We start from the raw sequence: 17,783 nt of genomic DNA on the forward strand, positions 1-17,783 counted from the left end.
GTATCACTTGAATAGCACTGCTAATGGTTGATTTTTGATCTTTCATTTGTAAATCTAGAATTACACGAAGTGTTTCGGAATTGCATGAATAGTGGTAAAAGCATGTTAGATCTCCTGCATAGTGACAAGCGCAGATCTCCTGTTGTTCTAGATGCTAACTCCGCAATTACAATTTCTATGCGGAAGAGCGAGAGATTATGCAGGAGCTGGTCTCCTTATCAGTGGCAGTAATTCATCAGCTTGATCTCATAGTTACAGGCCTGTAGTCTCAAAGAGTTTGATAAGGAGGTTGGGTTAGCTTTAACCAATTCACAGGCCTCGCGTAGATAAACTTGTTGTTGCCAACAATAGAATTCCTTGTTAATTCTACTATGAGAAAGCAATCTTTTGCTCATAACCGTAGATACTTTATCAAAAGATTGCACAAAGCCCGATAGTGGGATGACTAGCAGCATGGTACTCCTCTCAATCGACTCAGAACGAGTTGAAAAGTTCTATTATCTGCAACTCTTGACGATATTATAAAAGCATCTTAGGCTATATATTTAATAGAGGCCCACGGGATTTGGAATCTAGCAGCAAAAGCAAGGAAGTACTGTTTAGTAAGGCACTGAGGTCTTTCTGGCCTCCCTAAATAACAATCGATAATCGCTCCAATCACAAGTGTAGCACAGATTTGTGTTGCGCTCATTTGTACTAAAGCGGAGACATTTTCGCGTTCAATCAACACATTGCGGACAGAAGTTTGCTCAAGAATTGCAAACATCCGTAATCAAAGTGCGCTAGTCTTCACGTAACTGTTTAGACATGAAACATATCTGAAGTGCAATTTCACAAAGCGTGCCTCACATTGCCCTTTCAGGGAACTTCACCTTGTGGGACGTATTTTGCGATCTTCTTGTGACTCTAGCACTTAAGAATAAGAAGTGCATTTTTTACAACTTAATAAATGTCCATACCACGTACTGGAACCCAATTTACTATGTGGCCATTCCCTAGTGGCTTTGCCAAATAGCCATTTTTTTTGCAACCAAAAGTTTTCTCTTATCCACCTATCCAGATAGCCATTTTTTACCTCTATGGGAAACCAACTCAAATCCCTATTGCTTAAATTCTTACCGTTAATTGAATTGTACAATTCCGAGAGAATAAAATTTTCTTTTTCAAAATTTAAGTAATTGCGCATGCAGCATATGAAATCTATGGCTCAAAATTAGTATCCTTTTGGGCGGATAAACTTCTTTATTGTGCATAACCTTCTCTCCTCTATTGTATACAGTTCAATTGCTATAGCTTCACTAAATTGGGCTATTGTTCTTTTCATCTTTAAAAATACCACATGGAACAAATGGATAACACAAACCACACTTCACAACCAGGGTTTATAATGTAATACTCAAATCGTATGTTGTACTATGGTTAAATAGCTTGGCCTGAATAGTCTATAAATACCCCTATCAGTTTCCTTAATCTCCAACTCAGATCATCTTCCATCAAGTCAATTACTTTCCATTACATTACCCCAGTGAGAATACGATTCAACTGAACATTGCGCAAATTCGAACATTAGCCGTCTCATAAATTTTAATCGCCGGTGTCATTTTTCCACAATACACGACATTGCCCTTCATCACTTTAAAAAAGAATTTTGTAACGGTCTAGACGCAAAAACACACACCACTATGTTGAACATTAACAGTATGGCCAACCATCCATTATTTCCACAGGACCATTTACAACAACAACTGCCACAACTGCCACACTATGCAGATCTTCCCCAAAGTCTCACTCCGTTGTTGAACCATCAACTGTTGTACGGATTTGATGACAACCCTGTCAAAATTGAAGAGTTGAAAAACTCCCCATCACAAACCCAGAAACAACTGCCACGTAACCTGCAGATGCAGTCACAGCTTGATCAGCTTGACCTACTTCAACAAACTCCACAATGTAGATTTCCGCCATCAACAGGTCAAAGTCCGTTATTTGTGACTGAGGAAACCTCAGCAGACCAAGCAGCTCAAGACTCCGAACAAACGGGCCACGATTTACAACTATTCAATAAAAACCATGCTGACTTTGGGGACATGACGTTTCCTGAGCTCAAACCTTTGACTATGCCAGTTACTAGTCCATTCAAGCTTGATTTGGGTGATCCGTTATTACCAGAATTAAAGCCACAACCACCCACACAACCAGCTAAGAAGAGAAAGGAAAGCAGTGGACCCAAAGCAAGACCTGCCTTTGTGATGAAGATTTGGTCAATGGTTAATGACAAATCCAATGATGAGTATATCAGATGGAACGAAGACGGTAAGACTTTTCAAGTATTCAAACGGGAAGATTTTGTGCACAAGATTCTTCCTGCTTATTTCAAGCATCAGAACATGTCAAGTTTTGTTAGACAATTGAATATGTATGGATTTCACAAAGTGCAGGATATAACAAATGGTACATTATACCCAAACGGAGACAAGAGCGGAGGAGATGAGGTATGGCAATTTGAAAATCCAAACTTCATACGTGGTAGAGAAGATTTACTAGATAACATTGTCAGAAACAAGTCAGTAGCACAAGAGGAGTCGCAACAATTAACAGATACTCATAGCTTTGCTAACGGTGATTTGAGTTTGATACTATCAGAATTGAGTCAGATAAAGCAGAATCAAGCAAGATTGAATGAGGAAATTTTGCGTATACGACAAGATAATCAAAATATGTATAATGCAAATTATATCAATAGGGAAAGGACTCAGCAACAAGGTCGCACAATCAACAAGATTCTCAAATTCCTTGCTGCTATATACAATGACTCTACAATCAAGGGACAAACACCATCAGCTGAAAATGGTCAATATTCTGATATACCATACCGTCGTCGTCGTCAACCAGAAGAGGGTCAAAATCCTACATATCAATCCCCATCGTCTGTTTCCTCAGACCAACGTGGATCACAAGATACTCAAGCAGAACAGTTTGTCAGAAGGCCGAGGTTGTTGCTTACAAACAGGCCAAATACAGTTAAGTCCTATTCTTCACCATCTATAGAATCTATCAAAAGGCGTCAATCATCTGTAAACAATGTCAAACATTCTCATCCAGACTCGATGAATGGGGGAGGTTTTGAAAATGGAGCTTCGTATAGTGGCCCTGACATTGACCAACTTGAAAATCAAATTCGAAGCTCTGATCAATCGATTGAGCAAGTACAAGATTGGATAGAAAAGCTTTCACAACAACAACAACAGCAGCAGCACCAACAACAGCAAGCAGAGTCACAGCAAATTCCCTCTTCACTAATGGCTAATGTCAATAGCGACATTCACGTTGGTCCTACCCCACAATTATCAGGCTACCCAGAATACGGTGATGATGACCAGTTCAATGTCGATGATTTCCTAAAAAGCGCAAACACGCCAGGCTCAGTACTGAGTCCAATGCCTTCTTTCGCTGGCGTCAATGGTGGATCTTTCAATGGAAATTCTTATGGTCATACTTTACAATCACCACAGTTGCATAATGATCAATTATCACAGGAACCACGACCACAATCTCAACTGAATGGGAAAAAGAGAACAATTCAGGAAATTTACGATAATTGAGTTTGATTTGTACCATATTTGTGTTCGTCATATATATTATTTTTAGTTCTTTGATGTTAATGAATGATGCATTTTGTTCATTGGTTGTAGGAGTTGAGGGGGTTGGGTTTTTAGATAAAAAGAGAGAAGAGGGGGAGCAAACCTTAAGAATTATTTTTAAATATACTCTTACAAGATAATCACAACAAGTCTTTTTGTGTGGTTGGCAAACGACCCATTTTGAAAGAATCACCTTGCGTTCATTATCATTAATCAATTAAACCAAGACGCCTTAAAGCAGTTGTATTGGTCAAAGCCGCCATGGCTGCCTTTTGCGACGAATTCTTTTTATTCGTATCCACACCAGCACCTAAAACATATCCGTCAACATAACATTTGGTGTAAAATTCTATGGTTTTGTGCTCTGTCTCACATTGTGATACTTCATAATCAATTGAATGTCTAGCCTTTAAAATTGCGTGTAATGTGGTTTTCGCCTGCTTGTCAATATCTTTATGGGATAGGGGAATGTGTGGTATCGGTTCTGTGTATCCATAGTCGTGTTGTGACAGGAAGTTGGGTTTTGGAACTTGCGGTTGCTGGTAGGCTTTAGGTGGTAAAGAACGAGGTAGGTAAGGTGGTTGTTGTCTTGATTGATTTTGGTAGCTTTGTTGTTGTTGTTGGTATTGTTGTTGCTGTGATGGTGGTGGGGGTGGACTCTGTCCGTATCTGGTCATTTGCTGCGATGCTGCAGGATACGGGTCATCTCTTGGTATTTGCCCAGGCAAAGGGTGAACCATATGCGGAGAATGTGTTTTGGGTGGTATCATTTGAGACTGTTCGTAGCTGTAGGCGACTGGGGTGCGATTAGGTCCCGAGTCCATTCCAGGTTCAATCACTCGTGGGGATAAAGTTCCATGGACGTAGCTGGTTCTATTTCTCAAGTAACTATGCTTGACTATGGTAAAAAGTCGGATGATATTATCTTTGTTCTCCATGATATCAATGGCAGCACGATCTCTCGCTTCTTCAAAGCTGGTTGAAGAAATACCTGTTCCAAGAACTTCTCCCTCCACTTCGATCTGAGCTACAAATGGATCTGTTTTAAGTTCAACAGCATCAAATTGGATATTGTCATAGGAAATTTGATTAAAATACGTAATCAGTTTCACCAAAGATTGGAATTCAACAATGGCAACCTTTGCTACTGGATTCGATGTGGCAAATATATCCTTCACCAATGGTTTATATAGTCTGTTCACCCATATCTTTATCTGATCCAATTTGTAATGTTCGACTTGCAAACCAGCAATGTATGCAGCAAAAATACCTCCACATATTTCAAGAGTGGACCCATCATTGGTATCGTCTGACAAGTTGTACTTAACTGGGTCAACTAAATTGTACGCAAATGCAAACTTTGCTAGTAGCTCCAGTGACATCAATCTGTTAAGTATAAGGTTGAGATCTTGTTCGTATAAATTGGGGAACTCATCATCCAAAATTTTTAATAACAAATACTTTAAAAATGCTCTGCCTTGAATAATCAATTTTGCATTATGAGTATTCGTATACCTTTCCGACGTCAGTTCAACATAGTCCACAAGTTGTCGATATGATTTATCAGTGCTAACTCGAAGAAGCAACAATTGATCGATTATTAGTGGTAATGTGGGTGGGTATGAGTAGTACTCGATTGATTTCCAATCAGCTGGGTTGGTGTATTCCTCATTGGTAATCGCCCTGGATTTATCATCAGGGTTTATGTTGATAAATGCAAGAATATCCTGCTTCTGTTTTGCTTCCTCTTGGGCATTTGCTTTGAAATTGATTTCTGTCAATGCCGTCAATACTGGTAGTTTCCCCAGTTCGTACAATTGCTTCAATCGTACTGCAACTTTGGTCTGAGGTAGAAAAATCACACTCTTGAGCTTTTTAATGGCAACAAGCGTCTCTCCTGAGTTTTGTCCTTTGGAATTGATTAGGTTTAGTAGATACATGTATTGCTCCCAATTTGGTGTTGTTTCCATTACTTTCTTGAATGTCGCTTGAAGCTGAGATATATCGGACCTCACACGGGTCAAATCCTCAACCACCGTGAGTAATGACTTATGCTCCGCCGCCATAGCTCAGTACGCCTTTGATGTGATGGACTTTTGGGAGTGTTTTCCAGTGTGGGAGACTGTAAATAGAGTTCAATTTTTTTCCAAGTCAAATGTCGCAAACACAAAGAAGTTAAAAGTGAGGTTTGGAGATAACACCCAGTGAAAAGAGGAGTACCAAGCTCTTCATGTGGTTGAAAAGTTGTGGGCTTTTCTCAATTCAAAGTATGTTTGCTTGAGTGTGAACAACCTAATGGGTAAGAAATTTCGTACGGTGCTCTCAACCTTTGACAACAAGTAATATGCCCCTGGAGGCGTATACAATGAACCTATGGCATTACCTCTAACACCACCAGTAGCTACTTATCGATTAATGGTGATCAACTTCAACTTAGTGAAAGGCAGCGAACCAGCCGATGCTGTTAAAATAAGGAAACAATCTTAAGAACACAAAACGAAAAGAACATTGTAAAATATACGAGAGTTCTAGATTTGCATTGATTTCGGCCAATGAAGCTATATTGTTAGATTCGAGTATTCAAATGAAAGCCAAAAAGACCAGAGACCTAGAAACAAAGCTAATGCAGCTACAAAAATAATGAGCCTTTAGACTATTTATGCACCTTCATTTCTGACGCAGATTTCGCACCCCTTTCAGCGCGCATCTGAGGAACTGCGATATGGATTTGCAACTTTTGCCTGAACAAACTGCTTTGAATAACAAGAAGTTGGAAGGGGCCCATAAAAATGCTTCCACTTACACCAACCCCCAAAAAACCCAACTTTCTTCCAAATAGTATTACCAAACAAACTAAATACGAATACATGTTTGACGTGTTAGTCTGCCTCCTCTGGATCTAATTTAGGTAGTGTCTTACACAAAATCAAGTGACACCATTTTCTGTACTATTTTACACGACCAAATAAAAACACGTTAAAAACTTTTTTGTATTTTCCCTCTCTCTTTGTTTTCAAACCCAATTTTGAGATTCTAACCCAAACTTAGAAGATCTAGATCACTTGCTTGTATACATTATACAATCCCACATTCAACTAGAACTACTTCCTCATAACAGAAAGTACCAGATACTTTAATCTCCTTGGTGAAATTTCATACCCCTTAGCTCCTTTCTTCGCTAGTCAAAACCTAACATATTCTCCCAACCCACTAAATTATCGTCATGGGATTCAGGATATCTAATCTTACGGGCGATCCATTTGCCATGGCCACCATTTCATTTGGGTTGATGGCATGGATAGTATCACTTGGAGGTGCAGCTGCATCTTTACAAAACGAATTTCCTCATTTCACATGGTGGGGTATTGCTTATCAAATTGTCATAATTTTCATCATATTCTTGTTGTATGCTAATAACAATATTGAACTTTATAAATTCACTTTGGTGGGTTTAGTCAGTATTGCATTTATTTACAGTACAAACTCAACCAATAATTTGATTTATAATTCAGATTCATCAGGTAATTTGTGTTGTGCTGCAGGTTGTATCTTGCTGAGTATTTTGAATTTGATTTGGATATTATATTTTGGGGGACATCCGGAATCACCTACAAATCAATTTATTGATAGTTTTAGCTACAGAAACCATGCTCATGAGCAATTGGGTCGTTCACCAGCTCTTAAGAATGAATCGTATGAAGATGATCTTGGACAAACTCAAGAATTCAAAAGATTTGGTTCGAGCACCAATTTACCATCAACTACTTCCAGGCGTTTGTCTAATCAAGGCTCTACCCATATGCTCAGTGAGAATAACAATAGGTTATCATCACAACCAACTAGTGGTTCTTTGCGCCCGCATCAAGCAATGAGCTCTGCTGCTCTTGCACCAAACCAAGTCGGTACATACAACAGTAGCAATGGAACTCGTGACTTGCTTAGTACCAAACCAACACCCTACTATAATGACTCGTCCACTGGTACAGGTACCGGAACTGGAACGGGAACTGGAACGGGAACGGGAACTGGTACTGGAACGGGAACGGGAACTGGTACTGGAACTGGTACAGGAACAGGAACAGGAATCACATTTAGATACAAGGCAAAGGCATTGTACAGCTATGATGCCAATCCAGATGATATCAATGAGATTAGTTTTGTTAAAGACGAGATTTTAGAGGTTGACGATATAGACGGTAAGTGGTGGCAGGCAAGAAGAGTCAATGGACAAGTTGGTATTTGTCCATCGAACTATGTCAAGTTGATTGACACTTGATGGTGACACACCTATATTCTTTTCGTTTTGTACTATTAGTTCCTTTTTTACAAAGGTCAAATTGAATTCTATTATGAAACTTCTATTTCTCTAACTACTCTTACCACCTTTTTATATAATCACGATAAACATTCTTTGCGATCCAGGCAATTGTGTGTCTACCTGAAATCAACGGACCAATTCCAATAATGAGCAAGGTAGCGTATAACCAGATCAATCCAACAGTAATATACCCCTTAAAGTAAGCCCTACTGAAAATCCAATCACGGTACAAAGGCAATGGCCACAATACCCATGTGATCAACAATATGAATATAGCTGCACCGGTTGCAATTTTGATCCAAAAATCTAATTGTTTCTGTGTCAATTGTTTAACACCGGCTATAGTATTTTGCGATTCCAAGTTGTTTGAAGACGACGCTTGATCAGAATCAACATTGACCTCAATTTCGTTTTTACCACGATCATCACCTTCAATAGTGTCACCTTTGTCGGAATTTATAATTTCATCCTTTTCATTTACATCATCTGAGTTTTCACTTGACACATCTTCGTCAACTAAAAGATGAGCTTGTTGCAACACCTGCCAATCAAATTTCTGTGGATAAACCAATGAGATAACGACACTAGCAATTCCAGGCAAGAATAAAGCTGTCAAAGCACCATACAATGCAGGCAATTGACCGCCTAAGGTAGTAATGTTTACGGCACCATCTAATTTGTAAGCGGTAGTAGTCCACACAATAAAACCAAACACAATACCCAAAATTGGTGAAATAAAAGCAGCATACCAGTTTTGACGATTCCAGGTGATAGATAAAATCAAAGGAATAACACCAGGACAAATTATCAATGGGTAGAAGTAACCAAACCAAGTCATGTTAACACCAACATAGTGCAACATAATTGAGAACCCAGCTGCCCCAAAAGTGAAAATAATACATCCAATATGAGACACAAGAATCAATGATTTGTTATGGGCATCGGTGTTAATATATTTCTTATAAATATCAAACGTGAGGATTGATGATACTGAAACCATTTGGGCCGATACAGTTGATGTTACGGCAAGGTATACAATCAACAACAACCCACCAACGGCACCTTTACCCAATGTAGCCATCAATGCATAAGGTAATGCAAATCCAGAATCAACTTCATATTGGGTCATTTTACGTGGATATGTGGGAAACTTGGGAGAACTTTCCAATACAATCGCTGCTCCTCCAATAATAGCTCCCAAGGGCCAAACATTGGATGCAATCAAAGCAGAAGCAGTTAAATAAGCAGGGACAGTTGCTCTTGGTGATGCTGAAAATGTTTTTTGCCAGAATGAACTGTCCATAACTGACAAGCCAAAATTACCAGCAGTTAAAATTAATCCAAAAAGAATAGCCCCTTGAGATTTACCTGTAATGACACTGTTTTCATAATTACCTGGGATTTCTCTAGTTCCACCAAAGTTTGCCAATGCATCATATAATGCATCCAATCCACCGACATTGGTCAAAACAGCAGTGTTCAAATAACACAACACAATCAACAAGATCAATGTGTGAGCAAAGTCAGTCAAGAATGTAGCTTTCAATCCACCATATATGGAATAACACAAGACGGAAAAGATTGTCAAGATTGTAGCAGCAACAATGTGTAAATTACCAGCAATTATTGAAATAGCACCAGCTGCCCCTAAAATCATACTTGAACAAGACAACAAGTTGTTGGTAAGACAAAGGAACATGTACAAGATATGTGCTGCTTTACCATATCTCAATTCAATTATCTCCAATGACGTGTGAGCTTTAGGGATCTTCTTCTTGGCATGAATACCAACCATTGCCATAACTGCAATTTGCACAGCAAGACCAGACATGTAATAATAAGAACTTTGAATACCATAATTATAAACCATAGTGGTACACCAAAGTAATTCGGTAGCCCAACTCCAACTTGAATAAACAGCTGAGGCACTAAGCAAAGTTCCAACTGATCTATTTGCCACTGAGAAAGTTTCAGTACTGGTGTTATCTTCTCTTAAGTATTTTCTCAAGAAGAAAGTAACAAGAATCATACCAAGGGCAAAACCACCACCAACACCAACAAGAACTCCATAACCAGAAGCTTGGTTTAATAGTTGAACTGCTGTATCTGAAGCCATACCGGAATCTTTTGCAATTTCAAAGCTTTATTATCTCTCCTTATCGCCAGCGATACGTTTTAGACAACTAACGGTTTTCCAGTAAATAATCTAAAAAGATTAACTTCACTTGCATAAAAAGGCAAAAGATCAGGAGATTTTGGATACTCTTTATATAGTGAAAATCCCAATTGCATTGTTCTTATGCAACTTCTGCAACCTTCTCTTCCTTGTATTCCTCATCCTTCGTATTTCGTGCATTATTTCACACACAAATTAGGCGATATGTAAAACCACAAAAACAGTATGGATGTACCCCATGTGAAACTTCCCAAAACTAAGATAATGGCAAGATTTTTGCCGACACTCGATGTGGGTTATGCACATGGGTCGGAATTTACATTGTGTGGATGATGATACAATATATTCCTCTTATTGTGTAAATTGTGGGCGTAAGTGCTTTTTCCCTCGTGCAAAAACGGTTGCAAAAAACTGTGGCTCCCACACAAAATGTGGATACGAGATAAAGCGTGAGAACAAAGAACAAAAAGTATTGCAAAGCTTTTTATTTTAACCACTTGCCACTTCGGCTGATAGGTTTACCACCCGAGCCATATCCATAATAAGAAACTTTATTAATACACACATTGCGATTCGTTACTTTCTAATCATTGCAGCCACAATGAACCCGCAGATGGAGCAGATAACCCCTGCAGTATATCTATATGAGTTTGTGAAAATGAATAATTACGTATTGATGGTGACGCAATACATGAGCAATATCGTACCTGTGAGTTTATTTCAGTTTATCCCCCAGGTTAATCTGCAACGAACAGCCCTCCAAAGTCAAATACAAGACTGACATCGAACGAGCTTTTTTATGCTTTAGTCTGTTCCCTCCATACCCGAATTGCAAAGGCTCGCAGAGTCCTTAGCAATCCTTGCTTAAGCTAATCTTGAACCTAGGTCTTTATTGTTAGCAAAACGATGCAATCTTTTTCGCTTAACTAAGCACACAAACAAAATCTGTTTACACTCAACAACTGTGGCTTTAATTGATAACGTATTTCACTTACTTTGCCAAGTTTTGTAAAAGTTTACTAATTGATTGCAGATCTGTTATCAGTTAATGAGTCAACAGGAAAGTTAGCAGGTGATGTTACAATCCTAGTTTTATCTTGCATCATGATCAGAATCCAAATTATAGTGACCACCGTTTCAATTAACTACAGTAAGATTAATCTATTTTATACGGATGCTAATTTTCCCTTCTTAAGATAAACTCATGATGGCGCACGTTTTACTTGAGTGTTGCTTTTTTAGTTTTGATTACAAACTCAAACTTTTGTAATGAAAATTTTGCATGAAAATTGGTCCAACATATCAACATCATTTACTTTATTAGATGGGAAACTTTTGTAGAAAAACAATATCCAATGATCCCCTTTCAGCCCGTGAAACGAACCTAGATACAACATAACCACTGCGTGAATGAGTAACAGTGAACAAAGTCGGACCAGTCTCATGTACTTGTAAGCTTCTTAATTGGTCTTTACTACCCCGATCTGATAGGTGATTTTGGTCACCTATGACCCAACAGTTCATTAGGCAACTAAAGAGCTCTCTGTAGCTTAAAGCATGTTCATATGGAGTAGTTATCATTATATTCCCCTCAAGGCTAATTTGAATTGTTTCGATTACGTCATGTCGCATAATACAGCATGAACCGGAGAAATTTAAAAGGCCTGCAAAAGTATTTATGCCAATGAAGTCATTGCAAAATTCACTTTCTTGTTGCAACGCCTCCCCCTGTTCGTTTCTTCTCGCAATATTCTTCCGGGGCAATTGTGTACGCTTTGTGGTACCAGATTATGCATCTATTCTTAATAGAGAGAGTTGCAAACATAAATTTTGCTAAGAAAACAGGGCTAGAGAGCAAGATAGTAGCGGTCGTTACAGAAGAGACTAAGCCTACCACGCTTTATGAAATCTATCAATTGTGTACCTTCTTGAAGGCTTTGCTTGATGGTTATAAGCCTTGCAAGGGGGAAAAATACAAACTGTACCAATGTACACTACCATTCAAGATGTAATTTCTATTTTTGTCGTGTTTATTTATAAATTGGGATAATTTTAGTATTGTGTATTGAATCAAATATTATGTTTCATAAAATCCACACGAGAAATTTTTTTAGTTCGATAGTACGTGTGGGAGAGACCACACCCAACATTATTTGACAACCCCCTTTTTTTATTGATCAACTAAGCTACTCACTTCCCACTGAGATAACCTGGACTAAATACGCAGATTGAACTCACTCGTTTCAGCTAGTACCCACTGTATATTTAATCTGCATCGAGAATCGTCACAAAACTCAGCCTTGTTTCAACTCAGTATTTACATCACCTATTGATCTTCATCACTTTCAATCATTTTAAACTATAACAGCAACTATCAAGCATGCAAAGAGCTATCAGTCGTCATGATACTTATTATTCCAGACGGCATCCATATCCTGCGGAGGAACTGAGTGACGATAGTTTTGATCAGTTGCAAACTCCACAAGTCAACTCAAATAACTCCTCACATCCGTATCGCAGCTCTCTGTCTCAACTTCCACTCCTAAATATTAACGAAGGTCTGCAACATTCACTCCCTTTACCACCGGTGCCACCACATAGCTTTTCACAACGTGATGGCAGTCTACAAACTCATCCTTATCAATCACTGCTGCGAACACTACTAGATACTAACGCCCCATCAAAACTCGAAAAACAGGAATCAAGCCAAACTAATGATTATGAGTTGTCTGACTTTTCGAGACAGCCTACAGAACGACAGCAGGATTATTATGGTAACTATCGAAACCCATTCATTGAAAATGCCTACCACCAAAGCTCCACTGATTTGCCAGAACGTTCAGCAACAAATCCATTTGAGGTTAATGATGAGGATATGCAAGAACCACATCATAAGAGGAAAGAACCGGAATCTGATTTGGAGAAAAAGATGAGGCGTAATGAGAGAAATCGACTTCGTACGCTTCGAAGCAAGCCACGATTCCATTATACTAAGCTACCTTACTTTACCATGATTGTCACACTAATACAGGTTATCGTGTTTATCGTTGAACTAATAAAAATGGCAATTCTTACTGGGTCCGGATTTCAAACCAAACCATATTTCAATCCAATGTTGGGTCCATCGACATACTTATTTATAAACATGGGAGCACGTTATATTCCTTGTATGCATCGAATCAAGGGAGTCACTGATGATACATCAATTCTTTTTCCATGTGCAAACTCAACATCAGAAGATACTTTTACTTGTTCATTGAGCGATTTATGTGGATTATCAGGATTACCAACGTACGATGACGGAGAGAAATATGCACCTAATCAATGGTATAGAATTTTTATTCCTATTTTCCTACATGCCGGGTTTCTTCACATCATATTCAATTTGTTGTTGCAATTAACAATGGGTGCTTCGATTGAGAGAAATATTGGGATCTTAAAGTACGCAATCATTTATATCGCCAGTGGGATTTCTGGATTCCTTCTTGGTGCCAACTTTACACCCCAAGGGATAGCCTCAACTGGAGCTTCAGGTGCTCTTTTTGGTATAGTGGCTACAAACATAATCTTATTTATATACACGGGGAGAAAAAATACGAACATGTATGGAACTACCCATTACAAACTATTTATATTTTTCATGATATGTGAAATTGTCATATCTTTAGTACTAGGATTACTTCCAGGACTAGACAATTTTAGTCACTTGGGTGGCTTTGCTATGGGAATACTTACTGCAGTGTTGCTACTAAAAGATCCCTTTTGGGTGTACAAAGATGGAATCATCACGTACACTCGAGACCCAACCACATGGCAACAGTTTGTCAATAATTGGAATCCCATGTATGCTTATGAAGACAAGTTGCAAGTTCCCTTTTTGCTTTGGTGCGGAGCTAGAGTTGTTGCTTTGGCTTTGATCATTGTTTATTTTGCTCTTCTTTGCAAGAACTTTTTCAATGATAATTATGATCTGTCTGAAAACTGCAAATGGTGCAAGTATTTCAATTGTATTCCGGTTAAAGGATGGTGTGATATTGGTGAAGTTACAGTTACTTCGGGTACGTCGACTCCTACAGGATCGGCATCAGCCCATCAAACAACGATCCCAACAGAAGTATACTCAACAGCAGTGTATACGACATCTGTTCCTCAGACTACCGCGGGCAGTAGTAACAGTGAGGGTTCTAATGGTGAGTTTAAACGACAAGTTGAAGCATTTGAAGTGCCCATTGAGCCAGATAGTGCGAGAAGAGTAGCTTCCAATGACTTTAAACAGCAGGTTGGAGTCGGAGTTGGGTTGTATTTTACACTTTTGCTCTTCACTGTTGCCTTTATGAAGAAAAAGAAGATTATTTAGGTAATAGAGCTTTTAATGAATAATGACCAAAATGGAGTATTTCTGTAGTGTCGCGACAAAAAGGTTATGTCGTAAAATAGTTTTTCAACTTTTTTGTTTGTCACCAAAATTTTTTCGTCTTCATTAAAACATCAAGCATTACCATCGTTAGACTAACACCCACACATGCTCGCGAAACGTATCCTCACATCAAGTCGATCCTTAACCACATCCACTGTGTCCAGGTCCTGGTTTGGTGACTTATTTGGCAACAAGAAATCGAAAATCACCAGTCAACAAAAACGATCTGATATAATAGAGAAACAGGATGATTATATAAATAAAGAAATTACCAAAATCACTCATTTAACTCGTGAAAATTCACCTCAATATTTGGAAAAGAAACAAAACAATAAGGTCAAACAGGAGTTTAAAGTACGTGATTGGAAAAATGTCAAGTTTTTACATGCAAAAGATTTGGAAGGGTTTTATGATAATAAAGTTAAATTGCAAAGCGTTGTAAATCAAAGTTATAGAGATGCGACTGGAACTGAAATTGGATTTGATGATTATAATAGCATCGATTTACATGATTTGAAATTGAGATTCGAAGTTGTAAAGCAATTACAATCGAATTTGGGATTTGAACTCAATGATTACGTGATCAGTAGTAACCATGATTTGCTCTCATTATATTATGAAGTTGAAAAAGTCGTTAATAAGAGATGGAGTAGTGAGAGGAACCCTAATGCTATTGTATTGAGACAAAGAGACTTCACTGCCAAGAATGTATACCTTAATGAATCAAGAGACGAATACGAGAAGCAAAAGGAGTTTTCAAAATTATTAAAAGAGGTGGAGAAATTAGAGCAACAGTGAGAACAAAAGGCTTAATAGTTTAAACTTAATAGATGTAAATAGCAGGACAAGAAACCTTTTTTGGAATTTTGATCAATTTTGAGAGACAGTAGCAACTGGTGGTGGTTGTGGCAACTCTTTCAACAACACAGTTGAAATTGTGTTTTGAACTTGTGGCTCTTTACCTCTAATGGCATCCTCTTCCAACTGTAAAGTTTTGTAATAACTCCACTTGAATAAAATTGACATGATGCTTAAAAATCCGAAATCGGGCCATAAGACATCAGGGAATTCAATAGTGCAATCTGTATTGCATTGCCACAATAAGAAATCGCTTAATCTAGTATGACCACTAGTACGAATCAAGATATCTAACGGAGGCACATCGTCACCAAAGTAAAAATTTGACTCAATAACTTTGGTGTCAATTTCTTCACGACTTTGGATCTTTCCTTCAATCCTTTTTTTCGCAACTGATCTGACAGCATGAGTGATTTCATCCCTTGCGGTGTAAGGGAAACAAACATTGAGAATTTTCTTAGACGACTTGCTTTTAGTAACCTCTTCAATGTATTCCAAATCTTTCAAAATATCTGGTGGTATGAACCCTCTGTTGCCAATGATCCTAATTCTAACCTTGTTATATCTAGCATATGAATCTTCATAGTCGGAGATCATTTTCAATTTATCACGAAGTAAGCCAAATAATGTATCAACCTCTTCTTTAGTTCGATTAAAATTCTCCAAGGAGAAAGCATAGATCGTAACTTGTTCAATTCCAACTTTGTAACAACATTCAAGAACCTAATGAGAGTTAGTAACGATGTAAACAACATGTATTAGTTGGGCTCCGTAGCATACCTTGACCAAGGCATTTGCTCCCGCAAAATGACCCTCTTTTAAGGGTAACCTATGCTTTTTGGCATAAGTTCGATTACCATCCATGATCATTGCAACGTGTTTGGGAACAGGCCCAGTTCTAACAATTGAAATCACATAATCTTCAAAGAATCCAATGATGTAGCCAATCAATGGGAATTTCAACACAAATGCAACAATCGAGTTGATTGAAAATGATTGGGAATATGCTCTCATACCTCGTCGACTGGACTGAAGTGGCTGAATCAATAACTGTGGTAAGCTAGATCAAGTATGTGGTATTTGAAATGTGTTGCAAAAAAATTCCCACCCCTTTAATGTGTATGTGTGTGTGTGTACCCCCTCTCTATTTCTCCTCTCCTATTAAGTTGTATGACTTGATTACTTTCTTTACTTCTGTTTTCTTATATTCCTTTTGTCTAGCTTCTTCAATCTTATTCAAGTATCCCATGTATACCACTACTTCAGCTACCAATACCAACAATCCAAAAAACACCGTCAACAATACACGATAACTATCTCTCAATCTCCAACTAGACGCTGTCCAATACCACACAGCATATGATACACTACCAACACTAATGAAAACATTGACAATGGTTGTCAATTGATTTTTCAATTCCTTGTGAGCTTGAACTGGCGATACGTATTCTTGATTGGTGGTATCATACAACGTGGTGTGTTCAGGTGCGGGATTTATCAACTTCTTGTACTCCGATTCTTGTGCTTCGAGACGTAGTCTCTCCATCATCTGCAAGAACTCTTTGGTTTTTGGTTGTTTATAAGTCTCATACAGTGGTATATGTAGCTTTGTTTGCCTGATCAATGACAATAATGATGGTGTGGGATGGCATGCTTGGTAAAAGTTTACTAACTCTCGGTGACTTATGTATTCCAGCAGAATTAGTTTCTCCTTTGCATTTGGGCTAAACAGGGATTCTGCAATGGTCTTTTTTAGCCTATCGGTAAGTTCAAATAATGTCATTGGAATTAGTTTTGTTAAATTATACTGAATAAATCGAAATACAAGAATTTTTTCGAACGATTTTCGAGATTCAGTAGCACTCAGTTATATCCCTTTATGACCTGGTAAACGTGCGTACTGTAGTCTCACCACTTTGATAACACTTATATACTGTTATGAAATAGAATTCGTCCTTGCCTCAATACTCTCTTGAATTGGGCAGGTGTCACGTATGGGAAATTTTGGGTGGTTTAATCAATTTCGCTGAGAATTATTCACAATGTTGCCATCTGCCATGAGCCACAAATGGTGATACTTGTTGAATGAAAGAGGCTTATTCTTTCTAAACACTGTCAATTACCTGTGGTGGAGAGGAAGGGTCTTCTGAAGTACCACCTTTTTGCGCCGTTCGTTACTGTATTAAGGCCCTCACATATGTACGTTATTCTCATGTTTGTGTAACTATTTTTAAATTACCAAATTGGGACTGATCTCATAACAAAGAACACACACGTAGATTTCCTTCTCATCTTACCAATCACCACTAGTGGCAAATACACCATTACTACCAGTTATTGTGAATTCACTAATTAGGTAGCGGCCCAACGTCT

At 38.2% G+C, this 17,783-nt stretch overlaps 8 protein-coding genes across 8 annotated transcripts; 4 read left to right on the forward strand and 4 right to left on the reverse strand. All coding sequences in view use genetic code 12, as the record gives it.

The window, feature by feature from the left end:
- Nucleotides 1-1,682: 1,682 nt before the first annotated feature.
- On the forward strand, nt 1,683-3,602 carry CORT_0G01110 (Cta8 transcription factor; the record flags this gene model as incomplete). The annotated part of the gene is made up of 1 exon (XM_003870877.1): nt 1,683-3,602. The coding sequence occupies one exon, from the start codon at nt 1,683-1,685 to the stop codon at nt 3,600-3,602; it is 1,920 nt and encodes a 639-aa protein (XP_003870926.1).
- A 248-nt stretch (nt 3,603-3,850) lies between these two features.
- On the reverse strand, nt 3,851-5,707 carry CORT_0G01120 (hypothetical protein; the record flags this gene model as incomplete). Its single annotated transcript, XM_003870878.1, has 1 exon — nt 3,851-5,707. One exon carries the CDS (start codon nt 5,705-5,707, stop codon nt 3,851-3,853), a length of 1,857 nt encoding a protein of 618 aa, XP_003870927.1.
- Nucleotides 5,708-6,864: 1,157 nt separating this feature from the next.
- Nucleotides 6,865-7,917, forward strand: CORT_0G01130 (Ssu81 adaptor protein; the record flags this gene model as incomplete). Its single annotated transcript, XM_003870879.1, has 1 exon — nt 6,865-7,917. One exon carries the CDS (start codon nt 6,865-6,867, stop codon nt 7,915-7,917), a length of 1,053 nt encoding a protein of 350 aa, XP_003870928.1.
- Nucleotides 7,918-8,017: 100 nt separating this feature from the next.
- Nucleotides 8,018-10,075, reverse strand: CORT_0G01140 (hypothetical protein; the record flags this gene model as incomplete). The annotated part of the gene is made up of 1 exon (XM_003870880.1): nt 8,018-10,075. The coding sequence occupies one exon, from the start codon at nt 10,073-10,075 to the stop codon at nt 8,018-8,020; it is 2,058 nt and encodes a 685-aa protein (XP_003870929.1).
- Nucleotides 10,076-12,515: 2,440 nt separating this feature from the next.
- CORT_0G01160 (Rbd1 rhomboid-like protein) lies at nt 12,516-14,492 on the forward strand (the record flags this gene model as incomplete). Its single annotated transcript, XM_003870881.1, has 1 exon — nt 12,516-14,492. One exon carries the CDS (start codon nt 12,516-12,518, stop codon nt 14,490-14,492), a length of 1,977 nt encoding a protein of 658 aa, XP_003870930.1.
- Nucleotides 14,493-14,657: 165 nt separating this feature from the next.
- Nucleotides 14,658-15,350, forward strand: CORT_0G01170 (hypothetical protein; the record flags this gene model as incomplete). Its single annotated transcript, XM_003870882.1, has 1 exon — nt 14,658-15,350. One exon carries the CDS (start codon nt 14,658-14,660, stop codon nt 15,348-15,350), a length of 693 nt encoding a protein of 230 aa, XP_003870931.1.
- A 72-nt stretch (nt 15,351-15,422) lies between these two features.
- Nucleotides 15,423-16,274, reverse strand: CORT_0G01180 (Srt1 protein; the record flags this gene model as incomplete). The annotated part of the gene is made up of 2 exons (XM_003870883.1): nt 15,423-16,133; nt 16,191-16,274. 2 exons carry the CDS (start codon nt 16,272-16,274, stop codon nt 15,423-15,425), a joined length of 795 nt encoding a protein of 264 aa, XP_003870932.1.
- Nucleotides 16,275-16,554: 280 nt separating this feature from the next.
- On the reverse strand, nt 16,555-17,193 carry CORT_0G01190 (Vph2 protein; the record flags this gene model as incomplete). The annotated part of the gene is made up of 1 exon (XM_003870884.1): nt 16,555-17,193. One exon carries the CDS (start codon nt 17,191-17,193, stop codon nt 16,555-16,557), a length of 639 nt encoding a protein of 212 aa, XP_003870933.1.
- Between the last annotated feature and the right edge of the window lie 590 nt (nt 17,194-17,783).

This window comes from Candida orthopsilosis (assembly GCF_000315875.1).
Source record: "Candida orthopsilosis Co 90-125, chromosome 7 draft sequence".
NCBI lineage: Eukaryota > Fungi > Ascomycota > Pichiomycetes > Serinales > Debaryomycetaceae > Lodderomyces > Lodderomyces orthopsilosis.